Source organism: Neolamprologus brichardi, chromosome 6, assembly GCF_056152115.1.
Source record: "Neolamprologus brichardi isolate AB-2024 chromosome 6, ASM5615211v1, whole genome shotgun sequence".
Lineage (NCBI taxonomy): Eukaryota > Metazoa > Chordata > Actinopteri > Cichliformes > Cichlidae > Neolamprologus > Neolamprologus brichardi.
In genome coordinates, this window is record NC_142109.1 from 37581769 (window position 1) to 37605443 (window position 23675).

General features: G+C 43.5%; 1 protein-coding gene and 1 pseudogene across 3 annotated transcripts in view; both read right to left on the reverse strand.

Moving 5' to 3' along the window:
• The window catches only part of LOC102787127 (3-oxo-5-alpha-steroid 4-dehydrogenase 2-like), a 30454-nt gene that overhangs the window by 6052 nt on the left and 727 nt on the right, over nt 1-23675 (reverse strand). Inside the window, exon 2 of one of the 2 annotated variants that reach the window (XM_006806596.3) lies at nt 2772-2935. In XM_006806596.3, coding sequence (XP_006806659.2) covers nt 2772-2935 — 164 coding nt within the window. Of the gene's footprint in view, nt 1-2771; nt 6485-23675 lie in introns of those variants that run through there. The other variant, XM_087842321.1, reaches the window with a different exon arrangement.
• On the reverse strand, nt 17849-23651 carry LOC148102668 (general transcription factor II-I repeat domain-containing protein 2 pseudogene; annotated as a pseudogene). The gene is made up of 2 exons (XR_015719156.1): nt 22542-23651; nt 17849-18163 (listed from the first exon to the last, which is right to left on the reverse strand). The product of XR_015719156.1 is annotated as a general transcription factor II-I repeat domain-containing protein 2 pseudogene (transcript).

Below are 23675 nucleotides of genomic sequence, written 5' to 3' on the forward strand. Positions count from 1 at the left end.
ACCTGAACACAGAACCCGAACACAGAACCCGAACACAGAACACAGAACCCGAACACAGAACACAGAACCCGAACACAGAACCTGAACACAGAACCCGAACACAGAACCAGAACACAGAACCTGAACACAGAACCCGAACACAGAACACAGAACCCGAACACAGAACCAGAACACAGAACACAGAACCGAACACAGAACCAGAACACAGGACCAGAACACAGAACCTGAACACAGAACCCGAACACAGAACACAGAACCTGAACACAGAACACAGAACACAGAACCCGAACACAGAACCAGAACACAGAACACAGAACCCGAACACAGAACACAGAACCCGAACACAGAACCTGAACACAGAACCCGAACACAGAACCAGAACACAGAACCTGAACACAGAACCCGAACACAGAACACAGAACCCGAACACAGAACCAGAACACAGAACACAGAACCGAACACAGAACCAGAACACAGGACCAGAACACAGAACCTGAACACAGAACCCGAACACAGAACACAGAACCTGAACACAGAACACAGAACACAGAACCCGAACACAGAACCCGAACACAGAACACAGAACCCAAACACAGAACACAGAACACAGGACCAGAACCAGAACACAGGACCAGAACACAGAACCAGAACACAGAACCCGAACACAGAACACAGAACCCGAACACAGAACCAGAACACAGAACCAGAACACAGAACCCAAACACAGAACACAGAACCAGAACACAGAACCCAAACACAGAACCAGAACACAGAACACAGAACCCGAACACAGAACACAGAACCCGAACACAGAACCAGAACACAGGACCAGAACACAGAACCTGAACACAGAACCCGAACACAGAACACAGAACACAGAACCAGAACACAGAACACAGAACCCAAACACAGAACACAGAACACAGGACCAGAACCAGAACACAGGACCAGAACACAGAACCAGAACACAGAACCCGAACACAGAACACAGAACCCGAACACAGAACCAGAACACAGAACCCAAACACAGAACACAGAACCAGAACACAGAACCCAAACACAGAACCAGAACACAGAACACAGAACCCGAACACAGAACACAGAACCCGAACACAGAACCAGAACACAGGACCAGAACACAGAACCTGAACACAGAACACAGAACACAGAACCAGAACACAGAACACAGAACCCGAACACAGGACCAGAACACAGAACCTGAACACAGAACCCAAACACAGAACACAGAACACAGAACCAGAACCAGAACACAGAACCTGAACACAGAACCCGAACACAGAACCAGAACACAGAACACAGAACCCGAACACAGAACACAGAACCAACCAGCCAGATGCTGAAGCCGAGTTGGCTTTCCTGTGTCACGTAAAGGAATGTTATTTTACTGTCACTATGTTATTATTCACATGCACGGTCATTATTTCATCATTACTTCATTAGTTTGTATCACTTATCATCAGGTTATCATCAATATTATCATGTATCATTTATCATTTAGTATATTTGCCAGAGCAAGCAGAATAAACACATTCTAGATACAATGCTTTATCATGCATAGCACCAGCATAGTGGTGGGTCCACAGTAAGTCAGATGAGGACACTCAACTTTCGTTGGCCTGGACCTACAATCTCACACAAACGGCACACTCGTCTTACACAATTGTTATGTTCCCAAATACTGATGATTGGAAACATCTGGTTTTAAGTCTGGGAAAGAGTTGTTGTTCTGAAGAAGGTGACTCCCAGGAATTGTTCTGACGTCATAAAGGCTATAAAGCTTGTTGTAGCGAACAGAAAGGGAAGACCGGCTTCCCACACTATGTAATACGTGTGTGTTTAATAAATCACTTTTCTTTTTGGACACCCCCTAGGACTCTGACTGCGCTTACTTTTCTTTCCAAATCAAAAAGAACCTTACATTTTGGTGCCGAAACCCGGGAACGAACCAGGGACAGAACCAGAACACAGAACACAGAACCCGAACACAGAACACAGAACCCGAACACAGAACCAGAACACAGGACCAGAACACAGAACCTGAACACAGAACCCGAACACAGAACACAGAACCAGAACACAGAACCCGAACACAGGACCAGAACACAGAACCTGAACACAGAACCCAAACACAGAACACAGAACACAGAACACAGGACCAGAACACAGAACCCAAACACAGAACCCGAACACAGAACACAGAACACAGAACCAGAACACAGAACACAGAACCAGAACCAGAACACAGAACCTGAACACAGAACCCGAACACAGAACCCGAACACAGAACACAGAACCCGAACACAGAACACAGAACCAACCAGCCAGATGCTGAAGCCGAGTTGGCTTTCCTGTCGTAGTTTTATCCCAGTGTGGAAAACAAGACTTTTAAAGGTAAAAGTCAGCAGATGTTTGAATCAGCAATCATATACGTGGTGACCCTGACATGACCTCTCTGCGTGGAGGCGTGGTGGTGGAGGACTTCACTGCATCTTCCTCCTACGACTGCTGCCTTCTTGATGTAATGATAACGGGTGATGGCGATTGGTCAGTGTGGTCTGGATTAAAGACCAAAGTCACTACGGGACATTCAGCTACGACTCCCATCACGCCCTTCACTGACCCACACCAATCAAAGCCTCACTGTTAAACCAAGGACTGTGGGTAATGTAGTTTTTACAGCCTCGAAACGAAATCTTCAGGACAATGGTGGCGAGGCCTCATGGTGACTGGTGGGTGTAGCTGTGACTCACCTGCAGTGAGGCGGGCGCGGGTCAGCCAGGTGTCCTCAAAGTGAGCGCAGTGTAGCAGGAAGTGGCCCTGCAGGAAACCGTTGAGCGAGCAGAAGATTACGGCGCAGACTATGATGATCAGCGGGATGGGTCGTGCTCTGGTCAGGAAGGCGTAGATGATGCTCCTGAGGGACAAACTCATGTTACCTTCTCTTTGAACTTCACCACCCTTCAAAGTAAAAGTCTCCAATGATCTGCAACGACCCCCCTTCCAGTTTGACATGGAGCTCCCACACACAACAACCTTAAGTGTCAGTGGGTTAGAAAACCCTCCTTCAGCATCTGTTTGTGTCCCAGATAGAGGAAACTCCGCCCACGGACAGGTGTTTACCTCAGGACTGTCTCCCTGATTTTTTAAATAAACTCTAAAACATGAAACAGATGCATTTTGTTCAAACATCCACCCAGAATTCCCGGTTTCTCCATTCATCATGCCATGATGACATAATTCAACGGCATTTTGTCAGAATCACTGAGGTGCACGCCTTTGTGTCTGTGCCCCAGGTGAGTTATTAGTTATCAGCGAATGATTATCACTGTCAGAGTTACTGTTGTGATGTAACTACAGCAATGATCTTTTCCAGACGCGAGGTTAGCCGTGTCAGCAGGTCTCCTGCCTTCAACCTCCTGATTCAGTTCAATTCGATTTGATTACTGCCAATCCATAACAACAGTGGCCTCGAGGCGCTCTATATCGTAAGGTAAAGAATAACACAGAACCAGGCTCAGGGAGGGGCGGGGCCATCTGCTGTGATTGGTTGGGGTGAGAGAAGGAAGACAGGATAAAGACATGCTGTGGAAGAGAGACAGAGGTTAATAACAGATATGATTCAGTGCAGAGAGGTCTGTTAACACATAATGAGTGAAGAAGAAACACTCAGGTCTGAGGTCTAGCAGGACAAGCACAGAGATGAGTCCACTGTCAGAGGCCATAAGAAGATCATTTGTAACCTTCACTAAAGCTGTTTCTGTGCTGTGATGAACTCTGAAACCTGACTGAAACTCTTCAAATAAACCATTCCTCTGCAGATGATCTGTTAGCTGTTTGACAACTACTCTTTCAAGGATGTTTGATATAAAGGAAGGTTGGAGATTGGCCTATAATTAGCTAAGACTGCTGGGTCTAGAGATGCTTTTTGAGTTAAGGTTTAACTAGTAGATAATGAGTCCAGTAATACAGACTGTGGTGGTTATAACAGGCTCCATTTACATGCCTCCACTTCCAACAACTGTGGACTGTGAAATCACACCACAGCAGTGACTCCTGAACTGATCACCAAACTATGGGATGGATTTAACTATCACAGGTGGACTTCCAGCTGGAAGAAGCGGGATGGCAGCAGAAAAACCAACTTACACTTAAATAAATCAGCCCACTTTAACTCTAGTTCGTTTAGTGCAGTAGTGCAATAGTAAACTTAATATCTTGGGCTTTGAAAATGCCTAAAGTGAAGACAAGGAAGACGCAAGCTGAGCTGTTTAACGAGGAAGATGACACTAGCAAACCTCAACTAGCATCGAAGCACTGGAGGATGAAGAGATGCTAACCCGACCCGAGCCTGACACAGAGAGCATGGACATCGTAAACTTGGACCTGATAATGAAAGAACTGACAGAATTTAGGAGGGACAGCACCCAACAACTCAAGGCCTCTTTTGAGTAGCGGTTGCTGAGGAATGCATTGGAGGCTCCACCGGCGGTGGGAAGGGCACATTGTGCAGTTGAGGGAAACCACCCTTGGATGCATCTCCGAGGTCCACTGTATCCAAAATGACCAGTTACAGGATGAGAGAAGAAATACTGAAGACAACTTGGTAAAGTGTCGATTTCAATTCGACGGGAAGGTTGTAAATTTGGATGAGGTCCTGAAACAAAGAAGGCAGTACTCCGAGGCAAACAAAGTGTTAAAGGATAAGAAAATTCACTTCCAAGCTCCTTTCCTGCTAAACTCAGACTTTTCTATGATGGAATGATGTTGTACGAATCCATGGTGGAAGCGACGAATGACATGAGTAGGGTTCTGGTTGCAGCTCTGAAATTCCGTACCACGCTCCTGGAGAACCCCAGGGTCCACACTTTCCAGTAAAAACTCCAGGTTTTTGCAGCAGGACCAGTAGGAATACTGCGATGCAGTGGAAAGTAGATATAACCGCCACAGGGTGAGTCTTACTGCTCTGTTGATGTCTAATATATGACCACTGCATAGTTGGAAACTTAAGCACATACAATGAACAGTGAACTATGAACTATGGCAGGACTTACGCAGACCCCAGCAGGACTTTACACACTTTTCTAACCCGCATGAAACCTTTTCTAGGATAGACTACTTCCTAATTTTCAGTAAAGACCTTCATACAATATCCGACTGCAAAATAGGAACTACGGATCAGTCTGACCACAGTCCCGTATGTTTCAATCTGAACTTGGAGTCAGATTACAGAGACGTTGTGGAGGCACAGAGCCAGCTGAAAGACCAAATAAAAATCGATATCAACGAATACAACAGAGCGATAACAGTGAGCTTGATCCTCCAATTCTTTGGACTCCTTGTAAGGTCTCAACAAACTGAATTTAATCAACTAAAAGAGATTTTTAATTGCTGGACAATAACTCCAAAGGAAAAGGGAACCACAAATTAAAAGAACAAATAACGAGGAAAAAGAAGAAATAGATGTGATCTATACAAAGGACATAAAAAAGTGTTTTTAATTCAATTCAATACATAAAATTAGGAATTCTCAAACCAATCGGATCCATGATAAATTACAGGACAGTCAAAGATGTGCATCCTCAAACTCCACGTGATCAGGCAAAAGTGGGATTTAACTACGTCTGGAAGTGGCTCACTGAGCATTCGTGAACATTTTACGTTTTGTATGCAAAGTTTTAAACCCAGTATTTTAAAGTGTATGCTTCTCTAAGCTCGTCTGTTCATTATTCTAAAAAGTATAACCTTTTGAAATAAGATTGTTCTTTGTGTTAAACACTATAAAAACAAAACAAACTTAGTGGAGAGCACAGCTGGATGTACCGATCCCTCCAATGATGAATCACTTGGGAGAACACGTTTATAATAACTATTGAGACAATCCTGAACTTGATCCCACTGAAAGTCAAACATTTCCCAACATGCTGGCACAGACTGCAGGGTGTGCCTGTCAGCAGCTGGTATAAGTAAGTGCACATGATATATTCGCTGTCACTGGTAACAAAGAGTTTGTGTGGCTGAATGCAGCCCTGCAATGAGAGCGAGCTCCGCCTGACTGCTCCAACAATAATGGAAATCTTTCTGTAATCACCTCAGAGATTTCTTCTGTTTGTCCGGTTTAGGGTGACATTGCAGCCAGGAGGCTCTCTTTAAAGGCTCCAGGAGAGAACAACCAGGAAAATGTGCAGTAGGTGTTTAACTGAGGTTAGAGTTACCTGTTTTAATGGAAACTCGTTATTTATGCTAGTGACAGTTTTGATCATAGTTTATAATATGGCTCAATCGCCCATCCATCCACTCATTTTCTTCCACTTATGGAAGCCCCCATGGCCGGGTTATGGGGACAGCGGCCTAAGTAAGGATGCCCAAACCCCCCTCTCCAGTTTATCCAGGGGAACCCTGAGGCGTTCCAAGGCCGCCCCGGGGCCTCCTTCGGATACGCTGAAACACCCAGGAAGCCTCCTAGTCAGATGCCCAAACCACCTCAACTGACACCTTTAGATGTGGAGGAGTAGTGGCTCTACTCTGAGCTCCTCAGCCTCTCTCTGAGGGAGAGGCCATCCACCTTGTGGAGAAAGCTCATTTCTGCAGCTTGTGCCGCTTGTAATCAAGCTCATGATGAAGGTGAAGGTCTGGAAAGGGGCCCGGGGGTGTGCTCCAGCTATAGGGAGATCACACTCTTCAGCCTCCCTGTGAAAGTCTTTGCCAGGGTGCTGGGAAGGAGAGTCCATTCGTTAGTCGTACCTAGGATGCAGGTGGAACAATGTAGTGGTTGTCACCTTCAAGGAAGAGTAGTCCAGCTCTTTACCTTCTCGAGGTACTCCAGGGTGCATGGGACTTTGCCCCACCAGTCTACATGTGTTTTGAGGACTTGAAGAAGGCATTCAATCGTGTCTCTTGGAGTGTCTTGTGGGAGGTTCTTCAGGAGGTGCTTTAAAGCTCTCAGTTCACCAGTCGGTCTACGCCCTACCCTCACCTATGGTCACGAGCTGTGGGTAGTGACCGAAAGAAGATCGCGGATCAGGCAAAATGAGCTTCCTCTGAAGGGTGGCTGGCATCTCCCTTAGAGACAAGGTGAGAACTTTAGCCATCCGGGAGGGGCTCAGAGTGGAGCTGCTGCTCCTCCCATCAAAAGGAGCCAGTTGAGGTGGTTTGAGCGTGTCCAACTGGGAGGAGGCCCCAGGGCAGACCCAGGACATGCTGGAGAGATCTCTCGGCTGGCCTGCTGTAAAGGCTGGAGGAGGTGGCCGGGGAGGGAGGGCTGGGCTTCCTGCGTGTTTTAAAGTGATGACTTTGCTTTGTCGCTGTTGTTGGGCTCTCTCTGCTGTAGTTTTGTTTTAGTTAGTCCACCCAGACATGTGTGCCACTGTGAACGATTGGGAGGGTGGACTAACTTCTTTATTTGTTTTTATGTTTGTTTGTTTGTTTGTGCCACATCCCTCTACAAACCGTACAGTTGGATATCTCATGTTATATCTTCAACTATAAATACAGAAAATAAATAAAATGCATTGACATGGAATTTTATTGTTGACGCTCCATATACGAATACCACAGAAATGTGTTCTTATAACTGCAGGAAGAACAGGAAGCCATGTGGGCGTATCGCCTGTATCGTCTGCCGAGACCGCCCTCAGCAGCGCGAGAGGCAAAACAGGAGGATGGAAGAAAGCAGAGATTTTAAAAAGGTGACAGTTTTCCTTCCATGACGGCGCCGCTGCAGTGCACGCGCTCCTGGGAGCGGTGACGTTAGTGACGTTAGTGCGTCGCGTCCATACCATGTAGTACTGTTATATGAATCGTAAAACCATACAGTAATGTTTATAATAATGTGTGTACATTATGTTACAATAAGTTCCTACTTGCACATTATCTTTTGGTTTAAATACTACCAGTGCTTTAATTTGATTATTTTCAAAGTCATGTGTTTTCTGTGTCAGTCTTTTAATTTGAAGGGGAGACGACAGGATAATCTTCACAGGTGGGCAGACTGGAGCAGGTGTCGTACTGGATCCTAGAACAAGAGACATCCAAAGAAGAGCTGTGAATGTCCTTCAAGACGCCTGGAGATCTGTTCCTGCAGATGCTCACAGAGCCGCTCAGACTGAGGACACAGAGGTCACACGGCCGTCCTTCAGCCGCGTCTCAAACATGCGTGGATGCTGCTCAAAGTAAGTAAAGTTTATTTATATAGCACCTTTCACAGACATGTGGCACAAAGTGCTTTACATGGTAAAAACACAATACAGTCATAAATACATCATAAAAAGCTTTTTGAAATAAAAATGTCTTTAGCTGCTTTTCGAAGGTCTCCACTGAGTCCAAACACCGTGGAAACAGGGGAAGTGCCTTCCACAGTCTGGGTGCAACAGCTCGGAAAGATCGGTGCCCTCGAGTTTTAAGTGATGCGGGAAGACCACAGCTGGACTGGCCATCGGGCATACCGGGCATTTCCGATGGTGATTTTTCGTTTTTATGGGCCGATGGGGTTTTTTTTCTGTTTTTTTTCCATAACGGTATAAACACGGCACATGTGTCAAAGTCTAGGCCACATCCGGCCCAGCGCACATTTATATCCGGCCCGCGAGATCCTTTTATATAGATGTACTATTATTGTTATGCAAGGCCCGGCGATATGAGGCGCTAATAATATACAAACTACAGATCCCATAATGCAGCGCTGCAGCCTCCTTGCTGAACGCGTCAATCAAGTCAAACTTCTGTTAGATGCTCGCCGCTCACAATGGTGGAGAGACAAGTTGATTCTGAAAGCAGAGACTGAATATATGTTTACAGACATGCTGGTAAAGCCGTGTGTCTTATTAGTGGAGCTGATGTGGCTGTAATTAAGGAATTTAGTTTAAGACGGCACTACGAGACAAAACGTCAGGATAAGATGAAAAACCTAAACGCAGAAACTACAGGAAGTAGAAGAAGAAGAATCTGACATTTCAGCAGACGTTTGTCACCAGAGCAAAATCACAAAGTGAAGCTGTTGTGAAAGTTTCATTGTAGCAGAGGAGCCAAATCAGCTGGTGCCAATCTGAAGAGCTGCAGGATGAAGCTGTGGACGTCTGTGAGCCTGAGCAGAAACACAATTGCTGATCAGGTTTGTGAGATGGCCACTGGTTCAAGAACACAGTTGTGTGAAAGAAGCAAAAACTTTATTGCATCTTGCTGTGGATGAAAGTACAGACATGATGGACATTGCACAGCTGGCCAGCTTCATCCGTGGAGAGGAAATATTGGACATTAAATCGATGCAACGACAGGAAAAGACATTTTTTAAAACGTATGTCAAAGTGTAACGACATAAAACTCCTGGGACAAACTTGTTGGACTGACAACAGATGGAGCGCCGGTGTTGTGCGGTGAAAAAAGCGGACTAGTCAGCAGGATGCGAGTAAAGATGCAGGAGAACTGTACCGGTGAGTTAACATCACTGCATCACACTCCAGGAAAGGCTGTTTGGTAAAGTCCTAAAAATGGAGCATGTAATGATCACCGTGACGCAAACCGTAAATTTTATCTGAGCTAAACGTCACGTCAGTTTCAGTCTTTTATGTGGGAAATAGATTCAGAGTTTCATCATACAGAGGTCCGCTGGCTGAGATGGGATAAAAGTTTTTGAGCTCAGCAAGGAAACCTGTCAGTTCATGGACATGTATGATGCTGTGAAGGCGTTTCAAGTGAAGCTGTCACAAATGCACCAGTGCAGCCTGCCTCACTTTCCCTGTTGCAGTAATGTTGAACCAAGTCAGCTTTGCTGAGCTGCACCTGTGCAGATTCAGATGCAGCTGCAGTGTAATGATGCACTCAGGGAAAGTACGACACTGAACGGCCCGCACAGTTTATTAGCTCCACCCCTGTAGCAGCGCCCAGCTCCGTCTACATGCAGCTCCAACCTTGTGTTTGCTTTCTTTATTTTTTCTGGGGTTTTGGCAGCATGTTCATATTTCTAACTTGCATAATTTTGACAGGATATATTTTTATGAAGAGCAAAATATATAAAGTTTATTTTTTAAGTTTAAGTTTAAGTTTATTTAATCTGTAATAATATTCCTGTCTGTTTTTATTCATATTTTGTGGAGTTTATATACTGCTGGGTGCTATGATGTTACTGATGTTGAACTTGTTTTATCTTATTTTATTTATAAGGTTAGTTATTAGAGTTTCCAACCGTCCCGTAAAAAACGGAATGGTCTCGTATTCAAAGAAAATATTGTGCGTTTGGTATTGAGGTGAAAAGGTACGGTGGCCCCTAGAGACAAAGCACGTACAAACTCCAAAACACTTGCAAATTCCAAAACACTTGCAAACTCCAAAACACATGCAAACTCCAAAACACATGCAAACTCCAAAACACTTGCAAACTCCAAAACACATGCAAACTCCAAAACACATGCAAACTCCAAAACACATGCAAACTCCAAAACACATGCAAATTCCAAAACACTTGCAAACTCCAAAACACATGCAAACTCCAAAACACATGCAAATTCCAAAACACTTGCAAACTCCAAAACACATGCAAACTCCAAAACACATGCAAACTCCAAAACACATGCAAACTCCAAAACACATGCAAACTCCAAAACACATGCAAACTCCAAAACACTTGCAAACTCCAAAACACTTGCAAACTCCAAAACACTTGCAAACTCCAAAACACTTGCAAACTCCAAAACACTTGCAAACTCCAAAACACATGCAAACTCCAAAACACTTGCAAACTCCAAAACACTTGGAAACTCCAAAACACTTGCAAACTCCAAAGCACGTGCAAATTCCAAAACACAACGGAAGTGCTCCAGGACGCTAGGGGCAGTGTTGAGCTTTTGTTACCTAGTAACTACACAAGCCAGGAAGTACCAATTACCGAGTCTGCAGCCTTTTTTTTTCTCTTTTTTTTAATATAAAACTTTATTAAGAAACAGTATACAGAACATGTATACAATCAAAACAAAATTAACATATGCCAGGGGGTGTAATACAAAGAATTACAAACATTCAAACCAGGTCTGCAGTCTTAAAGGCCGCATTTTAAGGCCGATTACGTCACAGCGACACGACGAAGGCTGTCCCAATTCAAAGGCTGCTCGAAATGCGGCCCTCAAATGCGTCCTTCATTTCCCTGAATTTTAAGGATGGGTCGGTGTAGCCTTCATGGCCCAACATATCCCAAATTTCATAGCGCTGCGGCGGTGTAGATAATTTTGCCTAAAAAAACGGCGGAAGCGGAGCCGCCGAAGAGTAAACTTTTAGAAGTAAGTACTGAATATTATGTCACTTATTTATGCGCAAATGTTTTTATAATGAAGAACATTAAAACATTACTGTTGGCCACATGTCGGGAAAGTTATGTGACATTAGCGATGTTTGTACTAACTTGGTTTTAAAGCCTTTACTTTAAAATATACGCCGTTCAATAGTCGACCTTAATCTTACAGAGAATGTGATGATTTTATGGATAATTAAAGTCAGTCATATATCCACAAACACAACAAGCTGAAAGTCAGTGATGCTGCTCGGTTTGCAGTCCTGAATATCACGGCACAAGCAGGACTCACTGCACTGTTAATGTTAGCTCTGTTATATTGCTGCCTCTGTTCGGTGGTGTCGAGCCAAACGGACTTTAACGTGTGTTTGAACGAGCTGACGGTTCACTCGTTAAGCTGAAAGAAAGATGCTTTAATCACAGAGTCACACATGTGTCCACTGTACCATCTGGAACTCTTCTTGTTTCGTAATAACACAAACACTAAATCCTCCTTCTTTTGTGCTGTTTTGTAGCAGTGTATACACCTGAGACTGTCACCTGTGTGTCCTGCACTCTCTCTCCGTTTCTTTCTCTCTGATTGTGGAATAAAAGTATGAACATGTGTTTATAAGTTACACTTGTGTTTGAATCCTGCAGCTTATCACACATTTGATTTCCATGTGTGACGACTGCAAGTGTCCAGAGTGAGGACAGACTGAGGGACCCACTGCTGCACATCATCTGTGAGGCTTTGCACCCCTGATGATCCACCAGGACAAACTCAGCAGTGTGTGAGGAAGAGGAGGAGGAAGAGCCAGCAGCAGCTGACAGATGGAGAGAATAGACAGACTGTTCCCTGTTTGTGAAGGACTGCTAGGAAAGTTTAACATCACTAACTGTCTGTCCTGAATCAGTCTTATTAGGTAATGTTCAAATAATGTTATCATCCAGTGTTTTCAGTGTGGGAGAAAGTACTCAGGGCCTTCAAGTTACACACTATGAAAGGCAGCAACAAGTTTAATATTCAGAAACCTAAAGTATGTATCAGCAGCAGAATGGAGCTAAAAATAAATGTTTGTTTCAGTTCTATGAAGCTTTGAGTATTTTGGATCAGTAGCACTGCTGTGTTTGTTGCATCATATCGCTGTAATTGTTTATATGCTTTATATATTCTGAGGTAAGTTGATCTATAGTGTTACATCATATTCTATAAGGATGTTATGTGTTTGTAGACTTTCTGCCCAGTTTGACCCATTTAGCAGAAGTCACCCTGTTTAAGGCTCTGATATCTATTCTGCATGACTTAAAGCAGTTATGACATGGTCTGATTTTCTCACCCAATAAAGGAATATTTCATATATCAGTCTACTCTTCATTCTATCAGAAACAGTTATCACAGCTCGTACATTTGCTGTTTACACACGTATGTAAGCAATGAGCCAAATTTAGTAATGACAACATATTAAACGAACAACATTTGTCTCTTATATATGATACACCTATATATGCACTGTCAAAGATACTTGTCTTTGAGTGAAGATTTAAGGTGATAAGACATATAAATAACTGCAACTTGAATCTGTACTGAGGCTCAGTATTTGACACAGAGTTCATGTTCACTGCTGTAATAGCTAATAATGATTAATATAATAACTATAATATTGGCCATATTATATTTACATTACCACAGTGAGATGACTTTAGTCTCATGAACAACATTAACTATTTGTTATTTACTAACTAATCTTAAATGACTGTTCAGTACAGAAATGAAGCCCAAAAATCATGTTTTACTGTCCTGTGGTCTCAGCCTCAGATACTTATCAAATCACACAAAGCTCTTGTAGAAACAAACAAACAAATCAACAAAATGTGTTCTCCTTCATTTCTGTCAAACAAAGTTGTATGACATGTTTCCAGTTAGTTAGTATCATGGTTGCTAGGCAACCTGGGAAGCGTGACGGAGACTAGACCGTCCCATACAGACAAACTTGCCGTTTATTTTGCAAATCGAGCTCAACACTGCCCCTAGCGTCCTGGAGCACTTCCGTTGTGTTTTGGAGTTTGCAAGTGTTTTGGAGTTGCAAGTGTTTTGGAGTTTGTACGTGCTTTGTCTCTAGGGGCCACCGTAAAAAGGAACAGTTTGTCCCGGACTTTGAAATGTTTATTGAATTTTTTTTTTTTCAATAAACATTTCAAAGTCCGGGACAAACTGTTCCTTTTCACCTCAATACCAAACGCACAATATTTTCTCTGAATACGAGACCATTCCGTTTTTTACGGGACGGTTGGAAACTCTAATAACTAACCCTATAAATAAAATGAGATAAAAGCTTCAGCTACAATGAAAAACACACAAAGCTGCAGTTATTCTGTCTTTGCTGCACAGCTGCCTCTTCTTCTCTCTCCCTCTTCTGTTTCTACTTCAATCATGAAACTGATCAATGATCAGCTGATTTTGCCAGTATTTCCCACATCTTCTAGATTCTGCACCAGTACTGTGTGTAAAACGCCATCAAAAAGTCAGTTTTATTCTTTCTCAGCTGTCTTTCTGTCTCCTTTCACTTTTTAAAGGCCATGTTAGAAAATATATTTTGCGCTGCCGTGCTGTTTATTGATGTGGTAAATGAATGGTTTATGAAAATATATCTGAATCTGTCATCAGTAATGATCATGTCTCACCTCTAGTCTCTGTCTTAATTTCAGGTTTTCACCATGTGTTGTGTTCAGGAGGTTAACGACCAACAGTCTGCTTCCAGGTACTGTTAGAATACCAGCACAGGGAGGATGGTGCAGGTTTAAGTTTATTAGATTGATATATCAACAAGACAGTGTGCATCACTGTGACAGCAGTGTTTGTTTTCATTCAAAGGATTCATGGTTTGTCCTGTAATACCTGGGGGGCTGGACTCGAGTCAAAACGCCTGATGTTTTGTCCCAGTCCAGCCCTGGAGTGACTAAAAGGTTAAACAAAGGAACACTCTGTTCATTAATGCTCTGACTTGGCTCTACTAACGATACCCAGTGAGTCATTAGTTCAGGGGCCACATGGAGAAGTCTATTCTCAAGTGGGCCGGACTGGTAAAATCATAGTATATATAACTTAAAAACAACAACTTCAGATTGTTTTCTTTGTTTTAATACGATCAACATAAAAATAAAGCTAGAGCCTGTGGACAGTATGTTCAAAATAGTACAGGCACAACATAGCTATTAATCATAAAACATCTCAAGTTATTTGAAAACTCTGAGGACAAAGAACAAGCACAGTGCCTCAGTGATTCACAGAACTACATCAGGGTGTCACTTCGCAGGCAGCAATGTAGATAAAAATAATGAAATCCTGTTCCCCAAACAAGTACAAGAACCACAGAATAGGTTAAATATATAAATAAAATATAATCAAATAGAAACAGTCTCACATCAACATAAAAATATATAAACATAAAGCTGGAGCCTGAGGACAGTGTGTCCAAAAGCACAACATAGCTATTAATTACAAAACACCTCAAGTTATTTGAAAACTCTGAGGACAAAGAACACACACAGTGCCTCAGTGATTCACAGAAGTACATCAGGGTGTCTCATGCAGCACTTTCAGTGGGGTTGCATAGTTTATTTGACTCCTGATACCTGGCATCTTTTAGCTTTCACCAGCTCATCAATATCAGGCTTCACATCCTGAGCGGCAGCTAACTTCAGGATGTGATTCGAGTACCTGTGCGTGAGCCTTGAGCGCAGTTTTGTTTTATTTATGCTCATTACAGAGAAACCTTGCTCACAAAGATACGTGGTTCCGAACATGCACAGCAGTTTGCAGCGAGGGCTGTCAAGTTGGGGAAACCTGGCAAGAGATTCTGATAGAACGTGTTCAAGCCAGCTGCGGCAGATTTGCCCTTCAAATCCGAGTCACACTGCAAGTCTATTATTTCAAGTTGGATCCTGACGGGCAGGTCAAAGGGATTCACGGTGAACGGCGAGCAAAAAACTCTGAAGTCTTTCTCCAGTTCACCAAAAATCTGAAATCGTTGCTCAAACTCTAGTAACAGTCCCGTTATTTTATCTTTGAACCGCTTCAAGCTCGTCAATAGCTTCAATGCCAACATGTTAAATGTAAAGGATACAATTGCTCCCATTAAGGTGAAGGTTATCTCTGGAAGGAAAAAGTCTCCATGGAGAAACTCCACACTGGTGAAAAATGAAAAAAGAGAGTGTAGGAAAGCTGAGCGCAGATGGAGAAAAACAAACCTCCAGGTTCATTATGACATCTATAAAGAGAAACGTCACAATTATAATTTACAACTGAGGAGTGCAAGGAGGTCCTACTTCTCTGACATCATCACCAAAAACAGCCATAACGCTCGGGTCTTATTTTCTACAGTTGACAGGCTAACAAACCCTCCTGTGTCAGTGGCAGCTGAACTTCGACCATGGCCTGCAATGACTTCGCCAAATTCTTCACAGAAAAAATCCAAAAGATTAGACAAGCAATTGGTATATCAACAGCAGATCCAGGATATGTACTGTGTCCACCGACAAACTGTTTAAACATCAAACAGTTTCACCCGATTAACAGCAAAGACCTGGAGGACATCATAGGTCAGCTGAGCTCCTCCTCTTGCTGTTTAGATGTCCTGCCAACAAGGTTTTTCAAAAAGGTCTCACAGACTTTAGAGTCAGACCTGTTACAGATCGTCAGCTTTTCTTTATTATCAGGTGTGTTTCCAGAACCACTAAAAACTGCTGTAATCAAACCTATACTGAAAAAGGACAATCTTGACAAGATACAAATGAAGAACTACAGGCCGATCTCAAATCACCCATTTTTAAGTAAGATCATTGAAAAATCAGTTTCTCAACAGCTCAATTACTCCTTAAACAGAATAACTGCTATGATGCCTTCCAGTCAGGTTTTAGACAGAACCACAGCACTGAAACCGCTCTGACCAAAGTGTTTAATGACACATCTCTGAATACAGACAGTGGAAAAATGTCAGTCTTAGTTTTACTGGATCTCAGTGTAGCATTTGATACAGTTGACCACAACATATTACTCAAACGACTGGAGAACTGGGCAGGTCTTTCAGGAACTGTACTAAACTGGTTCAAAACATACTTAGAAAACAGGAAATACTTTGTATCAATAGGTAACTTCACATCTGAGCAGACAAGTATCACATGTGAGCTGTGTCCCAATTAAGAGACCGCACACTTGAAGTACGCGCACTACGCGTACTACGTACGGTGCGTACTATAAGTACGAGAAGTGAGGAAGTGAGAGGCTTGTGAAATGGGACGGTCTAGCCTTCGTCGCGCTGTTCAGGTTGCCTAGCAACCATGATACTAACCGCGAGAAACGTTTCATACAGCTTTGTTTGACAGAAATGAAGGAGAAAAATGTTTTGTTGGTCAATCATTTTTGTCATGACATCACTTTGATTAGTTGAGTATCTGAGGCTGAGACCACAGGACTGTAAAACATGATTGTTGGGCTTCATTTCTGTACTGAACAGTTATTTAAGATTAGCTAGTAAATAACAATTAGCTAATGTTGTTCATGAGACTAAAATCATCTCACTGTGGTAATGTAAATATAATATGGCCAATATTATAGTTATTGTCAGATTATTATGATATATCTATATATCTATATATCTATATCTATATCTATATCTATATCTATATAGATATAGATATATAGCCTGTACAGGCTCTTGGTAAATGCATTGAGGAAATTAATGACTGGTTGTGCCACAATTTTCTCCAGCTAAATAAAAACAAAACTGAGGTAATAGTCTTTGGAGCCAAAGAAAAACGATCACAGGTCACCAGAGAACTTCAGTCTATACACCTAAAAACCACAAACCAGGAGAGAAATGTGAGTGTAGTGATGGATGCAGACCTAAACTTAGAAAAACACATTAAGACAATAACAAAGTCAGCTTACTATCACCTCAAGAATATTTCAAGGATAAAAGATCTGCTGTCTCAACAGGACCTGGAAAAACTAGTCCATGCATTCATCTTTAGTAGGCTTGATTACTGTAACAGCATCTTTACAGGTCTACCTAAAAAAATCAGTCAGACAACTACAGCTCATTCAGAGCTCTGCTGCTCGAGTCCTCACTAAGACCAAACAAGTGGACCACATCAGTCCAGCTCTGAGGTCTTTACACTGGCTGCCTGTCCGTCAGAGGATAGACTTTAAAGTTCTGATGCTGGTCTATAAAGCTCTGAATGGTTTAGGACCAAAATACATCAGTGACCTCCTGACCCAGTATGAACCTTCCAGATCCCTCAGGTCATCTGGATCCAGTCTTTTATCAGTTCCCAGAGTCAGAACCAGACACAGAGAAGCCGCATTCAGCTTTTATGCTCCTTATATCTGGAACAAACTCCCAGAAAGCCTCAGATCAGCTGAAACACTCAGTTTATTTAAATCCAGGTTGAAGACTCACCTGTTCTCAGCTGCATTTGAATAAAGCACCAAATCTGCACTTAAGCTTAAATTTCAAAACTTACATTTTAACTACTGATTTTATCTGTTTTGTTTGTTTGTTTGTTTGTTAATTAGTTAGTTTGTTTGCTTGCTTTAATCAATTTTAAATCATGCTTTTTATTTGTTTTTGTTTCTAATGTCTCTGTAAAGCACTTTAAATCACCTTGTTGTTGAATTGTGCTGTACAAATAAACTTGCCTTGCCTTCATATCTGCCACACTTTGGAAGTGAGCTGCATCACCACCAGCGAGCTGCGTCTCCCACAATAACAGCTTCAGCTTGAAAGAACGTATGCTGTCATAATACTGCGTGACAACTTTGTTGCGTCCTTGCAGCTGTTTGTTCAAGTTATTCAGGTGCTCTGTAACATCCACCATAAATGCAAGGTAGAGCTGGGCGATATATCGAGTTTTTAAAAAATATCGATATATTTTTATACGAGATATAAGATGTGACAATATCCTTTATATCGATATAGTCTATGTTATGTTATAACTATACTTGTGGAGCCGTAAGTTTGCCCCTCTTTCGTCCACTTTTGTCTTTACGCAACATTACTCAGTTTTCAGTTTTATTTGTCATATGCACGTTAGCACAGGGTCAACATTGCAATGAAATGTGTTTTACGAGCAGCAGTCACTCAGCAGCATGATACAGTAGGAGAAAATATAATAAAATAAAATATAAAAATATAAAAATAGTAAGGAGCTAAATATTAGAGAGACATGGTAAAAGAGAAAAGATGACTAAATATATATGCATCTATAAATATAAATATATGTACACTAGTGATTAAATAAGAAAATCTTGAAAAGAAATATGACGGGAGGGCAGATGGGATATTGCACAGGAATGAGCAGCAGAAAATTACAGTATTGCACTTTTAAATATAAATATCAATGACAATAAAGTGAAATGACCAGTGCAGATTAAACACTTGTGAAGCTGCAGCTTCTGAGTGCTGTGTTGTGTGTGTTTAAGTGTTGTGGTTGAGGTGTCGTATGGTTGGTGGTAGAAACTGTTTTTAAGTCTTGTAGTCGAGCAGACAGACTCCTGTAACGTCTGCCAGATGGTAACAAGGAGCTGATGTGCTGCTGTGGTCCTTGATGATGCTGTGAGCTTTACGGAGGCATCGCTGGAGATAAATGTCCTGAATGGTAGGAAGCCTCATGCCAGTGATGTGCTCTGCTGCCTTCACCACCCTCTGTAGTGATTTACGGCTGCTGGCAGAGCAGCTTCGTACCAAACTGTGATGCAGCTCGTCAGCAAGCTCTCAATTGCACACCTGTAAAAGTTTGAGGTGATGTTGGCGTTCATGCTAAACTTCCTCAGCCTCCTCAGGAAGTAAAGCCGCTGGCGAGCTTTCCTGATAGCAGTGTCTGTGTGAAGGGTCCAGGAGAAGTCCTCGGTGATGTTGACTCCAAGGAACTTGAAGCTGCTGACCCTTTCGACCTTGACACCGTTGATGTGGATGGGCTGGTGTTCCCTGACTGGTCGTTTCCGGTAGTCCACTATCATCTCTCTAGTTTTGCTGATGTTGAGAGTCAGGTTATTTTCCAGGCACCACTCGTACAGCTCCATCACCTCCTCTCTATAGGCCGTCTCATCATTGCCTGTGATGAGGCCTATGATGGTTGTGTCATCAGCAAACTTGATGATGGTGTTGGACTCGTGTTTAGCAACACAGTCGTGTGTGAACAGGGAATATAGGAGGGGGCTGAGCACACATCCCTGTGGCGTACCTGTGTTTGGGACGAGTGATGAGGAGGTGTGCTTACCAACTCTCACCACCTGGGGCCTGTTTGTGAGGAAGTTTAGAATCCATCTGCAGGTTGGTGTTTCCAGCCCGAGGTCGACGAGCTTCGTGGTTTCGAGGGGATGATGGTGTTAAATGCAGAGCTGTAGTCGATGAAGAGCATCCTTGCATATGTATTCCCTTTTTCCAGGTGAGTGAGGGTGGTGTGCGTTGCCAGGGCGATGGCATCCTCTGTGGCTCTGTTTGTCCGATAGGCAAACTGAAGAGGGTCCAGTGTGTCAGGGAGGGAGGAGCAGATGTGACCTTTGACCAGCCGCTCCAGGCACTTCATGATGACGGATGTCAGTGCAACAGGACGGTAGTCATTCAGACAGGAGACCACTGATTTTTTGGGAACGGGAATGATGGTGGATGCTTTGAGGGACGTGGGGACCACTGACTGCCTCAGGGAGAGGTTGAAGATGTTGGTGAACACCTCTGCCAGCTCGTCTGCACACACTCTGAGAAGCTTTGTGAGGATTTACCTTTTTAAAAGACCATCTCACAGCTTCTGTTTCCAGAGTTAAAGTTGCAGCCTCACTGTCCTCCTGAGGGTCGAGGATCTGCTCTCTGTTGTCTGCATCAAAACGAGCATAGAAGTTGTTGAGCTCGTCTGCGAGAGATGCAGTGGGCTGAACACTGACTGTGTTGACCTTCTTGTAGTCAGTGATGCTGTCAGTCCATCCCACAGTCGCCTGGTGTCAAAGCTGTGGTAGCTGGACTCCATTTGGTCCCTGTAGTCCTTTCTGGCCTTTTTTATGGACTTTCGGAGGTCATACCTGGCTGCTTTATAAGCATCAGCATCCCCGGAGTTAAAGGCAGAGGTCCGCACTTTTAGCTTGGCGCGAACGTCTTTATTTACCCAGGGTTTCTGATTTGGATATATGCGGACAGTGGTTTTTGTGATGGTATCATCCATACACTTTCCAATATATCCAATGACAGAGTCTGTGAGTTCATTGATGTTGCCATCAGCTGCATCCACAAATATCTGCCAGTCAGTTGTCTCAAAGCAGTCCTGCAGGTCCTCCTCAGCCTCACTGTCCCATTTGTAAATAACCCTGGAAGCTGGTTTTTCCTGTTTCAGTCTTTGTCTGTATGCAGGCAGCAGCAGGAACAATGGTCTGCCTTACCAAAAGCTGGGTGGGGGAGGGGTTTGTAGCACTCTTTGAATGGAGTGTAACAGTGGTCCAGTGTTTGATCACCTCTTGTGGGGAAGGAGATGTGCTGATAGTATTTGGGGAGAACCTTCTTCATGTTGGCTCTGTTGAAGTCTCCCAGCACAATAAAGGCAGCTTCTGGATTATTGTTCTCAAGTCCAGTAATGATGTCATACAGTTCGTCCATAGCCGTAGTTTTATCAGCGTGTGGAGGAATGTAAACAGCTGAGAGGAGAACTGAGCTGAACTCCCTCGGGAGGTAAAAAGGCCTGACTTTAATGGTCAGTAGTTCGAGGCTCTGAGAGCAGTAAGTTTTTAAGATACACACATCTCTAGCCCACAAGGAGTTAACCATAAAGCACACCCCTCCTCCCCTTTTCTTGCCTGAGTCCTTCGTTCGGTCTCCCTGGTAAACAGTGAATCCATCCGGCGTGATGGCGCAGTCGGGGACGCTGGGCTCCAGCCATGTCTCTGTGAAGGCCAGAACGCAGCAGTTCCTGATGTTTTGTTGGTGTTTAATCCGTGCACGCAGCTCGTCAAGTTTGTTGTCCAGAGACTGGAGATTCGCGAGCAGGATGCTGGGGAGAGGTGGCTTGCTGTTTCTCTGTCGCGTTCGGCACAAAACTCCGGCGCGTTTCCCCCTCTTTGTTTTCCCTCGACGTCGCGCGAGTAAACAAAGGATCCCAGGCAGCAGAGCGTCCACGGAGTGGAAACCCGCTGTAAAGTCCGAACTGGCTGACGAACGTAGCTCCAAAAGCGTTTGTCTGTCATACCGAGTGTATGATCGCGCTGTGCGCACAGAAATTGAAAGCAGAACAAAATAAATAATAACATTTTTGCTGAGATGACTGGGAGCTCTCGTCGGTGCAGCCATCTTACGGCGCAACCGGAAGTTAGGTCTTACTCGGCCTCGCCCCTCCTTCACTGAACTCCCCCTCCTCCCCCATCGCTTCACCTGCAGGAAGCGACAAGATGGACACGGCAAATCTCCGTTAACGAGTTACTGCGCATCGCCCTGTGCATGGGGCTGGACGCCGTCAACGTGTTAGCGAGCTAACCACGCTAACGAGCTAACCACGCTAACGCCATGCAGCCCAGAGGCGCTCCACAGCCTAAAATCCTTTCATTTTCTCAAAAGTTGACAGCGCACCTTATGTATGAATTCTGGTTGTGCTTGATGGCCGCGAACCGATTTTATGTGGAACACAGCGCTCAGCAATCTGTCAAAAAATGTTTTAGTACGACTTTGCTAAGCTACGGTGCTGCACCGGTTGATGGATTGTTGGAGCATTACGGCTACTGAGGAGCCTCGCGGAGTGATACGCACTGTGCTTCAACGTAATATTACCCTACTGTGTATAAGGACCATAAATGGCACCTGTTAAGAGTCGTGGTTACGAAGAGGATTTCAAACTCCAGACTGTCAGTCACACAGTAGAAGTTGGGAACAGAGCAGCTGTGAAATCTGTCTTTGTTACTATGCTCTGCGTCTTTTAGTTTACATTTTGACTGCACAGTTGTGAGCTTTTTGTTATGCACAAAAACAACATAGTTTTCTTTTATTTATGGAGCATTATTATTTAATAAATGCTCATAATTTATTTTGGAGTAAATTTTATGTACATCTATGCTCTATGTTAATAAAAGTGCCTGTGTGAGATCTGGGACACAGCTTTGACTAAGAACTCTCTTTTTGTTCTTACTTTATGGCTTAAAAAAAAAATATTGAGATATATATCTTATATCGCCGTCCAGGTAAAATATATCGAGATATGAATTTTGGGTCATATTGCCCAGCCCTAATGCAAGGTCCTGCATCCATTCTAACACTGGTTTGCCCTTTTCTTCCATAAACTGTTCAATTTCTTCTCGTAAATCAAAGAAACGCCTCAGCACAGCACCTCGGCTCAACCATCTCACCTCAGTGTGGTATGGCAGGCCATAGATGTGGTCTTTCTCTCTGAGAAGACTGTCAAACTGACGGTGATTGAGGCTTCTGGATCGGATGAAATTAACAGTTTGGATGACCACCTTCATGACGTTATCCATTTTCAGTGACTTGCAACACAAAGCCTCCTGGTGCAAAATACAGTGAAAAGTCCAAAAATCACGTCCTGCATTTGCAGATTGCACTTTATCTCTGAACTTTTTTACAACGCCTGCTTTCTTCCCGATCATTGAGGGCGCACCATCTGTAGCCAGGCTGACAGCGCGGGACCAGTCCACTCCGACCCTGTCCAGCGCGCTGACGAGTGCGGTCGTTATATCTGTCATCGGTACCAACTCCACGAACTCCTCGGTGACGGTCAATGTGTCATCAACTCCGCGGATGAAAATTGCCAGTTGTGCAACATCTGTAATGTCCGTGCCTTCATCAATTGCAACTGAAAACACAATAAATTTACTTTTTGCTTCAACTGGCTGTTCAAATCCGCTGAAAGATCAGAAATCCTGTCGGCAACTGTGTTTCTTGTCAGGCTGATATTTGCAAAGGCCTGGCGCTTTTCAGGGCACACTATCTCCGATGCCTTCATCATACATGTTTTTATAAATTCACCTTCACTAAATGGTTTTGAAGCTAGTGCAATTTCGTTAGCATTGAGGAAGCTAGCTTTCACTGCAGCATCACTGATGTCTGGGCTGTAAACACAGACTGCTGTTTCTTCAGACACGCCAACAGTTCATTCACCTTCTCTCTTCTCCGCTGTCCTTGAAAGTTGTCATATTTGTCGGCATGAAGACTCACATAGTGGTGACGGAGGTTATATACTTTCAGCACTGCAACAAGCTGGGAACACACCAAACAGCTTTCCCATTCACTTCCGTGAATAAACAGGAGGATGACCGTTTTTCTTGGAACACTCTGCATCCACGTTTCTCTTTTTTGACAGAGACATGTTGGGGCAATGAGGGTGCCAAAGTACATCAGGTTTAAATTTCACG